We start from the raw sequence: 11,957 nt of genomic DNA, 5'->3' as shown, positions 1-11,957 counted from the left end.
ACAAAAAAAATAGGCTACCACATGAGGCAGACACAAAAGAAATTATTTATTTAAGTTAAATTAACTAGATAGAGACTATGGATATACAAAATGAGAGAATTGAAGAAGTATACATGACTCAACAGAATGAAGAATGAACATATGAATGAACAGGCATATGAATTGGAAAAGTGAAAACTAAGAAGTAAAGAGATTAATGACTACATGAAAAAAGGTGGGAAAATTGAAAATGATTGCAGCGAGTGACTGATTGAAAGAATAGTAAGACTGAAGACTGAGGAATCCACTAACATAAATTAAAGACTCAAAAGTTAAAATAAGGCAAGGTCATAAGAAGATAATGACGAACTAGAATAAGTATTACTCCCTCCAATTCCAATGATTAAGGCATACATATTTTTTTAGAAACATGAGGCCAATTAAGATTTGATCAATGATGAAAATAATCTATCAACAAATATGATATTATAGAGATATCATATAAAATATATTTCATGACCTATCTAATGAAAATGGTTTTTTATTTTGCATATTAGTAGTTTTCTGTAAAAACTTGGTCAAACTTTATAGTGTTTGAATTTTCAAAAATAATATAACTTTTGGTCATTGGAATAGAGGTAGTAAGAAATAATAAAACTAAACACTCTAGAAAGATGAATGTCTCAACCATAGAATGAATGGAAGACTGAAAATATGTAAGTCGAAAAATGAATGCAAAGAGAAAAAAAATGAGCAAACTAATAGATACTTACTTTTCGTGAGGACTTAGTACCAAAGGGAAAACGTTGAAGAGTGAGTAACTTTCTCCCACAAGAGTGACTCGGGATTTTTATCGAACTGTCGACAAGATGCTAGTTCCCTCTCTCTATTCTCTTCTAGCAATCTTCAAAATAAAGATAAATGCCTTGCGTCCCTAAATCAAACGTGGTGATTGTCAATAAACATAGAGAGCGAATGAGATTAAAACAATTAGCAAGTAAATAAAATAGATAATGCAAATGTAGTAAATGTTTTGTATTTTCAGAATATATAATTGTGCAAAATATAAATGGAAGTAATTTAATGTAAATTGTGCTTCTTATGCTAAAAATGACTGGGGTTCATGGTTCACTTGTACTCTCACATAAATATGGTGCCCTTATCAGGGACCATACAGGTTCATGCTTAGCTGCTTGCGGCGAGTACATTGCTGAGGTAACAAGGTTGGAACTTGCTGAAGCTCTTGCACTTCGTCGGGCGATCTACTTCGCCAAAGATGAAGGCTTTGATCGGGTGGTAATGGCCTCAGACTGTCTATCTTTCATCCAACGTGTTACAAGCTCAGTGACTGATCGATCCATCCTGGGCACGGTAACTAAAGATATCAAGCTACTAGATCCTTTGTTTTCTTCTTACGTTTTCCAACACGTTTTTAGAGGTGCAAATGTACTTGCACACTCTCTAGCTAGGCTTTAGTTTTTCGTCGTGTGGTGCTGCTCCGCTGTGTATCTAGGAGCATATTTATAATGACATTATGGTTATGTGATCAATAAAACCCACTCGTTTCCTCAAAAAAAGAAAAGATGATGCACTTATAGATTTTGTAGACAAAATAATATTGATGCATCTTTGGCGTAGTGTTGATTCACATTTGTATGGGCATGCATCACATCCTCTTATACACATGATGCAAGATTCCTAAAATACTCTCATAGTAAGAGAAAACTCCGCATACTAGAAACTAAGTGGTTGCACTCTCGTGGTGGTGCAGGGTATATTTTCTGTTACTAGACGGACATAGGAAATCGTATCTAATTCTCCTTAGTGATGTAAAGAACGAAAAGTTAAAAACCATAGTAGTTCCCAAATTTTATGGCACTGTCTATTTCTACTACGAGTTTCCTACATCTAACACACATATTCCCCATCCTGTGTTATAACATACTAGTTTTATCAGAATTCATAAACTAATAGAGGGATAGATCAAGCTACTGCCACAAATCCGTATTTCGGGTGTACTACTCCCTCTTCATCATGGATATGATGGAGATGATGTTGGAGGAATTGATGGAGCAACCAAGGTGGCTCCACTGGCATCTCCTGCTCCAATATTTGATGGAGACGAAATTTGTGTATCTATTTTGGTATTTTGGTGATGGAGGCTGCCTCCTCGTGAATTTGCAAAAGCAAACATATTCACTGATGGTTTTAGGTCAAAACATATATGTGGGTGAAAGAGTGGGGCGTGAGAGAGAAGGTCCCCATGGCGTGTATGGGCTCTATGGCCGCACCATGGGGTGGTTCTAGGCTTCTAGCCCTCAAAACCACCTCCTGGCCCATCAAAGTTCCCGAGTCTTTCTTCCGGATGAAAACTTACATGGAAAAGTTTCAGGACCTTTTGAGCTCAGGAAGGTTTCTGAAAGTCCAAAATACGCAAAAGCAGGAAATCCTGCTCTTATAGCCCAAATAAAGGGATTCTGTGGGAAATCACATAAAACATTAAATATATGTTGGAATATAATTAACATAATAAACTACAAATTTTGTGGATACATTTCCGATGTATCATAGCCCTCGAGGGTTTCACATTTTTCGCAAGCTTGGACATTTGTCCAAAAATGCATCAAATTGAAACCATTATTCTTGTTGCAACATTGGTACAAATCCTTAGAGCATCTTCCACTTAAGAAAAACAAGTCAGATGTCGACATATTAGAATTTGAGAGTGTGCAAAATTGAACATAGTTTAGAGTGTTACATCATTATTGTGAGTCTTGCCACTCTCATTCCTTTTGAAATTTTTCTCATAGCACCCATGGTATTTGTTGCATATCTCTTGTATGTGGCTCCACCTATGTGACATAGACTTCTTGTTGCGATTCATCACAATTTTGTTGAATGGTGGTAGCATTCCCATTCATCAAATTCAACATGTATCCTCCCTAATAAGTTCCACATTATTTGGTGCACTTGTAATGGGTTTTAGGCTTATTGCCATCCAAACACGACATAAAACCCCGTCTTCAAAATCATTCCATGACGGTCATCCTTCTTAATCATCTTTCCTTTTTTCTGGCGTCAAAATGGGCATTGTTTGTTGCTCTTATTAATCCTTATTTTCTTCCTCATGTTCATCTTGTGCGGCCTTAGCGCCCTCGGAATAGTCACTATGGATAATGGACATGACTGCTGCGACGGCGAGACTCTATGCACCATATACACATTTTTCTGCATAAAACATATGTTGATATCCAAATTATAATAAGTTGACAAATATGCACCTCGGTAATTTTAGGGATAGCGTGAGGAATTCCGTGGAACATGTTGCCGGCATCCACAAAGTTGATACCATCATGAGGCGTTGGATCAGCACCAAGCAGGTTGCAGCCGCCCGTGGTGGCGCCTATCGGAGAAACGACAAGTTTATGTATGCATCTTCCTTGAGGTTGAACTCTTGTGTACCATGCCGAGCAAGGACCATGCCAATTGGGGCTAAGACAGTGTTGCAATCGACGGGCTCACTGCCAATCTCGACGAAGGAGAAACATGTTTGCAGCCGGCGAGCCGGTCTATATGGAAGTCGGACAAGAAAGACGACAAGGATCTCCTTGAACGGCCTGCGGTGGTGATCCCTTGGCTGAAATCAGCCATCAAGCCATCGTCGTAGCTTGTAGACTCCGCAGCCATATGGTGCTTTAGGCCCTTCAACTCTAGCGCCACCTTCTGAATATCACCCTGGTTGCAAGGTCATTGATTTCGGGAGTCGGTCCCCACCTTCCTCCGGGCCTTCTCTCACGCCTACCACAACCTTTGTAGCTCCTTTGCCCTCTCGTAGGATGATATACGGGGAGGCACGGGATAAGTGGCATCGTCATGTCAAACGAAGCATGTCGGTATCAGTTGGGCGGGAACATGAGCAGTAAGCGAAAGTGTGGAAGGAAAGGAGGAAAGTGAGGTTGGGTTTGGCCATCTCACTATTGGGTGGGCCTACTTGTGCTCCCTCTGCATGGCAATCATACCCGAGCAGCCCTAGCCGGCACCCAAGGTTAGGAGTGGACAAGGGGGTGCCACGCAGTTATTTGGGCCACCACGACAGATGGGGTCGTCGCTTGGGCTTATTTTGAGTCTGGGCCCCCAATTGGCCAATAATGGGTGGGGATGCTGCTTTGTGTATGACACTTACAAGTATGTACATACTATTGATAAACCGAACGAGAAAATGAAAAAAAAAATTGTTATGCCACACGTAGCATTTTTAGTGCATGATGTTCTTTTTATATGCGTTGGTGGCATGTTCAAATCAATTTTAAACGTCAAAATTGGGAAAAGGTACGTCACACGGCCATCTTCATAATCTATATGCACGCCAAGCCATTTCAAGAAGAACCGATTTTGCGTGTGACATGTGTAAAATACCCAAATTCAGTGCTAAAATAAGGGTTTGCACGAGGTTTTTTTTTCCTTTTACCGAGAGCATAAAAATTGTCGGTTTTCACGAAACTTTACGTATGCACATAGAATGTGGATATCGATGTGTCAACTAATTTTTCAGAACTTTTGTCACATTTTTAAAAATATTGTTGGATAAAAGGAGCATATACCTGGGATCAGATGTGAATTTCCGGTGTACAGTAAGTTAGTTACGCCTGTACTCTGTTTCTATCATGACATTCCGCTATATTACGTATCCTCTTGTCCTGTTTAACTTTCCTTTCACTTACTTGTCTTGATGTCGAAGAAATTAAGATTGAAACAAGATTTGTTTACATGTTATCTTCGGAGATATCTCACTCTTAACCTTTGCTGTCAACAGCAAGTCAAGCCCGCTTAAACTCAGGGATCGTTCATGCTGTTCCTAAAAGGTGCAAATAATAAATGAATAATAACATCCTGACGACAAGTTCTTGCAGCCAGTGTAGCATCATGCAAAGCACCTCCTTGGCCGGCACAGCTGAAAAACATCGATGCCAGTTCAGTTCAGCGGACAATGTCATCCTTTCTTGGACAGAGCTGTCATGTACTCGTGTAGTACAATTACTTTTCTAAATTCTAATTCTAATCACACAAGGGAAAGATCTCTTCTGCAGTGTCTCCAATGAGCTCTTGATGACAGAAAAAGTACAAATGATAAACAAGCAGTACGTGGAGAGCAGCACATGGACGGTTATCGGAACCACCAAAAGCGCGAACACAGAACATGCACGCACGGTATTCAGCTACCAACGACGACCAGTCCAGCTCTTTGTGCCTGCCACTCATCACAGCTCTCACGATATTATCTTCCTAAAAAAAGGCTCTGGGGTATTCAACCGCTACCGATTCAAACAAAATCTTCGCCACAACCAAAAAGTAATTGCACTGCAATAATTTCATTGCTCGCCCAAAAATGTACACAAACACATGGTTATTTACAAACCGATGTAGGAGTAGTTGCGCGCCGCCACTGATACCAAATAACAGCAGGCAAAACAGGACACCCTTCAAAGAAGGCCGCAAAAAATGAGGACGTGATGTTTATTACTCACTCCTATTAGCTACTGGTAGCAACAATGGGGCTGAACGTCAGAGGCCACGCACCTCTCCGGTTGCCCTCCCCATGGGACGCGGAACGGCTCAGGCTGGACCCAAACCTGGAGCATCTTATCAGGCACGGATTCGTGTCCATGGCACCCATGCAGAACGATGGATTGAGCTTCATTGCTTGGCAGCTCAGGGAGCGGAAGGAGGATGAGCCCATCGGTGGCATGCGTGCGCCACAGTGGAGCTCTCCCCGGTACAGGTGGCTGGCCGCTGACGATGCGGCAGAGTCGGAGTTCACTGCTGGGCAGGTCGTGCAGAACGACAGCGACAGGCTGTTCCTTGGGAGCTCTCTTATTGGGCTCATGCCAGGGAGCGCGACAAAGGAGATGATCGGGTGCCGGCAGAGAGGGCATGGTATGGCGCCTGCGGGGTTCGCTGACGTGTAGCTGGTTGAGCAAAGGTAGAGCGCGCATCTCGTGCAGAATTCATGTTTGCATCCTGCATAGGTGAGAAGGTTCAGTATTCTAAGGCTAGAAGTTATTGGCCGAAAGCAAGACAGCTTGCTTACTTTTGTACTTTGTGCAGTTGTTGAGTTACCAAGTGCATACGAACCCAGTTTTTAAAAGTGGATACGAAGCAGAACATAAAGTGTGAGCAAATTGATGAACTTCATATGACACTCATGCTAGCAATTACTGGCCAAAAGCAAGACAGCGTGCTTACTGTCAGCTTGCTCCAGCTACAATATCATGTAAGCAAAAGGTATGTTTCCCTGCGTACCTTCTGCAGCAACAGAGCAGCTCCCATCTAAGCAGACAGCACATGGATCAATACATACAGGTGACTGGTTTAGGTACCTCCAACCACACTCCCTACAAAACAAACAGCCACCTAACTATCAGATGTTACTATGGTTACCAATATAAGCACTGGTGACAATAGTTTAATATAACAGCCCGTTCCAAAATAGAGGTCACAATCTTCATATTGCGGGGTTGGGGACAACATAGTGGTCTAATCATACTATAGGAAACCAATAATTAAGCAAGTCAATAATACACATGCGACAACAAAAGAGGACGGCCTATAAGAAACAGTGCAGGGTTGTTTAGTACATTTTATCATATGGGGACTGAAGAACCAGAAAAGGGAATACAATCTATTTAGCAGCAGAATTTTGGGTTTTAGATAATAGACATGATCCTAGAAACCTCTGCGTCCGAAGATGCAAAGGGCCTCAAAACTTATATGCACATGAGCAACCAAATTGACAGGAAAAGGTTCAGTTTCGCAAGATTTAGTATACTAACCTGGCAATGCTCATGATACTCATAAGTGGGAGGCACAGGTATGGAGAAGGAAGTGTGTGTATTCGTTCCCCTGGTTCATTACTTAGAACTTCCTCAAGAGAGTTTCGATGCCATGACTGAGCTACCATTAATGGGGTTGAGCTGCACAAGACAAATGAACAAAAAACAAATTAACCACATCATAATGATGACAACAATAATGATAGTTCTTTGTATGTACTCCCTCCGATATATATCAAGCACCGCTGATTTAGTACAAAGTATCAGAAATTCAAAATCATACCCACTAGCATTTTTCGCAGACAGGTTGGCTCCTCTAGCAATAAGAAGCTGTATTGAACAGTGCATGGTTATCAGATGTTGAGAAAATCACCCAACATTTAAACAACAAAATTGCCATCAGACAACCAGAACATACTTGACAACATGCAGCATTTCCACCACAGGCAGCATAATGAAGTGGGGTGCTACCTGATCCTGTCAGATGAAAGTAATAAGACTTATAAATTACAACCATCATATCTGCATCAAAGTACAAAAGCTGAAATACAGTAATAGAGGGAGTATATTAAAGTTCTCATGGAAGAAAATACTAAAACATTTCGAGACAAAGAATCACCTAAGTTAATTTGCGGACTATATGCAATTGTATGAATCTCTATAATGTTAAGAACTTAGAATAACAACATACTTTATAAAACAGTGGAGTTAACAAGTTAGAAGTACCTGAAGGAAAATTCCTATTGAGGTAAAAAAAGAAGACAGTTGCAAAATACCTATCAAGTCAATAGTTGTTCCATCTTCAATTGTGACCTCAGAAACACATGCTCCCAGGTCTAGTAACAATTGTACACACTCCACATGGCCATTCAACGCCGCCATATGAAGAGGAGTTAGGCCTCCATCTGCCTTCCAGTTTACCATCTTGACCAAACCACTGCTAATACAGCTATATCACTACAAGATTCGTATAAGAAAAAAAAAAGGAGAAACAGGCAAGGGACCCAGACATACTCATCATCGAAATCAGCATCTGAAACTTCTTCAGATGATCTGTGATTCGTCTGGTTTAAGAAGTTTGGTATGCTTGGCACATAATCTGCAAGCACAAGGCGAAGGCACCGGGCATGACCGTGCAGTGCAGCAAAATGGATAGCAGTCCCTCCATTCAGATAATCTGACCTGTGGATCTGAAGACATTTCGCCGCCTCAGGACTACATATCCAAGCAGTAAAAAGAAACAGAGTGAACAGCAAGCAAAATACTCACATTTGCATTGAAGAGCATCAGCGTTTGAACAACCTCCCAGTGGCCATATTGGCAGGCTTGCATCAAAGCAGTCTACACATAATCAGAAACTTAGATATAACACTTTATCTCTGAATGTGGAACTGAAAATAAGCAAATGCACCAAAATTTGAGTTTACCTGCCCCCTATAGTTCCTGAGGTTGATCTCTACACCGGATTCGAGTAACAGAGAAACAATCTAAAACATGGCACCAGCAGCAGGACAAATGTTAGTGCCGCTCCTTTGTCCAATCACCACAAACATCAAAATTCCAGCTGGTTTAGCAGACAGATGGCATTACCTCATGGTGACCCTGTGCGGCGGCGTAGTGCAGAGGCGAGTTGCGGCCGCCGAATGTGGAGTACCGGGCCAGCCGAGGGTTGTACTCGAGGAGCGCACGCGCCTCCTGCAGGTCGCCGTCCCGGGCAGCTGAGACGAGGCGCTCGCCGGAGGCCGAGCACCCGAAGGAGTTGCCCACGAGGCTGAGGAACCCCATGGATGCGCAAAGACGAGGCCTTTTCCAGCGCACGGAAAGACCTCGTCTCAAATCTAATGCGCCCTAAATTTCTGAAATTTAGGGAGCACTGTTGGGGAAAGATTGCAAGAACCCACCTCAAGAACTGCCCGGGATCGCCGGTCCCGAGCGAGAGACAAACGGGGCCAAGGCCGGCGATTTGCCTGCAAATCGGCCCCAATCCTCGCGAGAGAGACAAGAGACCGGAGTGGGGAATCACAGGCGGCCGCCGCCTCGAATCCTCAGACCCCGCCGGCGATTCCAGCGAGGGGGGAGCGGATGGGGAATCTCGTGGGGAGGCAGAGCCGAGGCGATTTGCACGAACGCGAGGTTGCAATTCGGAGAGGGCAAGGCAGGTGAACGGAATAAATGATCTGAGGGAGACGGCGACGGGGAGATGCAGCAGGGCAGGGTGGTGGCAGAGAAATCTCCGCAGCACGTCCCTCTCCGGTGTGTTCGTACAGTGTTGGTCCAAATCTTTATTTTGTTCAGAACAGTAACTAATCAACGAGCGATGATGAGAATATTCAAATTTACTAGGGCAGGGGAGGTGTTGATGGTTGCTTTACTTTTTCCAACCCGCAAAAGAATTTTATGGATATCAATTTTTTGTTTTGTTGACTTCTTCCATATTACTACTTGTGTTTATTTATGCATTCGATAGTGGCAGTCGCCTCTTGTCTTTTAAAAAAATATATATGATGAAATTGCACAAACTTAGCGTGAGTGTTTTTGGTTTAATTCTTAAATCTCATACAGCTCCTTGGGAAACTTTGCTGTCTAGTTTTAGTTTTGACGAAAGATCAACCCAAAATTCGTCGCGCCGCAGATGATTGTCTAGATAATTACATGGCCATAACTTTTCCAATCTGCAATATAAAATTGTGTATAACAGATGTCAATTTAGGTGTTCTACTTGTACTTATTTATCATTTGTCATTATCAATGGTCTATTGTCCTTTAAAACGTTGTCAACATCAGCCTCACACATTAATTATTCGCCAGATGAAAACACCGTCGACGTGAAGGTTGGTGCACAGTTGAGAGAGAATATATAGTTGGCGTGGTTATGACTGCGCGGAGGCGGCAACGACACATGAGCAAGGCCAATGGACTTCTCAAAAGGTTAGGGATTTGGATGTTAAGGTTGGGAGTGTTCACTAGACTACTATGGATATGAATAAAGATGTTCCACTAACCAAAGCTATCGAGATGGTGACAACGTCCTTAATGGAGGTAAGCTTAGATTTATGTGATGGTGTACGTGGTATGATGTTATGCTTGTATTTCGTCGATTTTTCTATAAGCTAATGAATTATTATAGTTAATGAGAGTCACCTTTGTTGGTTGCTCGCAAACCCGTTTCTCGCATCCACTAGGCCAAATTTAGTGCATTTTGTTGTTCGCGTCGTTTCTAAATCTTGGTCCGCATGCTTTTTAAAGCACATTTTGGACTGCACGTGGAGGCGAGCTCAATTACATAGTTTCTAGGGAGCCAAGCTCTTCGCTTGCGAAAAAGGGAAAGGCTACACGCCGCCCGTGCAAGCTCGCGCATCCCCACATTCGAGCTCTCCTTCCTAACGAGGAGCTTCACCAACGAGCAGGTCAGCGACGACATCTACCGCGGTAGCCGCTGGACTTCCGCATCAACTCCAAGTTCGTCGACAGCTTCTTCTCTGATGGTGATGAGTTGTTCAAATCCAACTAGCTAAGATCTTTGAGCATGTTCTATATATGAGTTTAGGAATCGGCAGATCTGTCCTCGCTTGTTTCTTGCTGCTATTAATTGATATGCATGGTTTACCTTATAGTTGCTCAATATAGTTGAACCGTGCTCAATATTTCCCAAATCTTGCTTAAAACTTGCTCAATCTAGATTATCGATGTTGATGGTGTAGTGCTCTTCCTTCGGGAGAATGGTGTGAATGTCATCATCCCACATCCGACATTGCTAAGGTCTCTAAGAATTTATCGGCCAATTTATCGTCCGAGATGCCGATTTATCGGCCGATTTATCGTGAATCGGGTGGTAACCGATAAGATTTTGGCATATCGCTCCATCGATATTTCGGCCGATTTTCTGTATGACAGCTGATATTTCACCCGATTTTAACTCTCGAGGCCGATATTTCCGCTGATTGTCAGTGAAATTTCAATGACATTTAGTATGGCGGTCGATATTTTCATCCTATGGTTTTGTAGAATTGTGCATTAGCGCAAATTTTCCATTATTATTGATTCAAATGCAAGGAATCAAGGTAATACTTATGTGCAATGCTAAAATTTTATTTTTTGCATAGCATATTATAGAAAATTTAATGTCGAAAATTAGGATTTACAAAAAAATAAGCCGATAAATGGCTGACCGATAAAATCGATTAATCGGCCGATAAGCGATTAATCTTCATTTTAAGGCTGACCGATAAGTCAAGATTAACGATTTCTTGAACATTGTGTCTTGGTACTACCCGGATCTAGATCATAACTTGTGACAATTACCTTCTCTTCTAACCTATCACAAGTAACATATTACATTTGTATATACCCTATCTTAGGCTCACCCAATGCCGTCGAGTACCTGAACAAGCCAATTAGCAACTACACCTAGATGTGACAGATCTTCTCATACGGCCTTGCCACCGGCAAGTTTGCCATGGGCTCTAGTGAGCCTCTGGGTGCACCTTCGCTGAGTACTTTGACACGCATGAGTCTGATACCGTCGTCGTTGATGACGACTATCAGCAGACTCTATCTCCTAGTGCGGGTACTAGTGTTACTCCTAGTTGTTGTGGTATTGCTATATGTTTTGTTGATTGTGCCAAGAAGGGGAAGAAGTCGGTCTTGGTAGAGGAGGATGTTGTACTCATGTCCTTCATGACCGAGGCTGTGAAAGCTATGGCGGTCGCCATCACCAAGATTCACCTCCATATGTGCACCATGCCCTATACTTTGTTGTCATGGATGCTCGTGGGTTCATCCAAAAGGCTCTTATGGTGGCTCTGAGCCCCATCTTCTATAAAAGGTCTCACGGCAACAACTTCGTGCAGATGGCAGAAGACCACATGCAGCTCTAGCTGAGGACATTCCTCTACAGGAACTACTACGTGTAGTGCTCCTTGTTGATGGGGCGGTGATGCATGCATGCATGATGATGATGATGATGATGATTGTATATTTTGAAGTAGCTGGGACTTTATGAAAACATTTTCCAATGATTCTATATTATGTGAGGATGTATATACTAACCTCTCACATTACGTAGAACATGTTGTGGTAGGATTACACCCTCTTTTGATGACGCCATAATAGTTGTTGTGATTGTTATTACGATCACACCAGCTGGTA

The 11,957-nt window shown here is 42.4% G+C and overlaps 1 protein-coding gene across 2 annotated transcripts; it reads right to left on the bottom strand.

The window, feature by feature from the left end:
• Positions 1-5,322: 5,322 nt before the first annotated feature.
• LOC124693361 (probable E3 ubiquitin-protein ligase XBOS32) lies at positions 5,323-9,032 on the bottom strand. 2 transcript variants are annotated; one of them, XM_047226840.1, is made up of 10 exons: positions 8,400-9,032; positions 8,237-8,296; positions 8,079-8,150; positions 7,824-7,999; positions 7,586-7,749; positions 7,228-7,286; positions 7,093-7,139; positions 6,810-6,950; positions 6,280-6,371; positions 5,323-5,997 (listed from the first exon to the last, which is right to left on the bottom strand). In XM_047226840.1, exons 1-10 carry the CDS (start codon positions 8,592-8,594, stop codon positions 5,510-5,512), a joined length of 1,494 nt encoding a protein of 497 aa, XP_047082796.1. In that variant the 5' UTR covers positions 8,595-9,032; the 3' UTR covers positions 5,323-5,509. The 2 variants fall into 2 exon arrangements, with proteins under 2 accessions (XP_047082796.1, XP_047082797.1); XM_047226841.1 differs by having other exon boundaries at positions 7,586-7,746; positions 8,400-9,027.
• Between the last annotated feature and the right edge of the window lie 2,925 nt (positions 9,033-11,957).

The sequence above is a fragment of the Lolium rigidum genome, chromosome 2 (genome assembly GCF_022539505.1).
Source record: "Lolium rigidum isolate FL_2022 chromosome 2, APGP_CSIRO_Lrig_0.1, whole genome shotgun sequence".
In the NCBI taxonomy this organism is placed as follows: domain Eukaryota; kingdom Viridiplantae; phylum Streptophyta; class Magnoliopsida; order Poales; family Poaceae; genus Lolium; species Lolium rigidum.
Note: the sequence above shows the minus strand (reverse complement) of the source record. Positions and strands in the feature narration are given on the sequence as shown.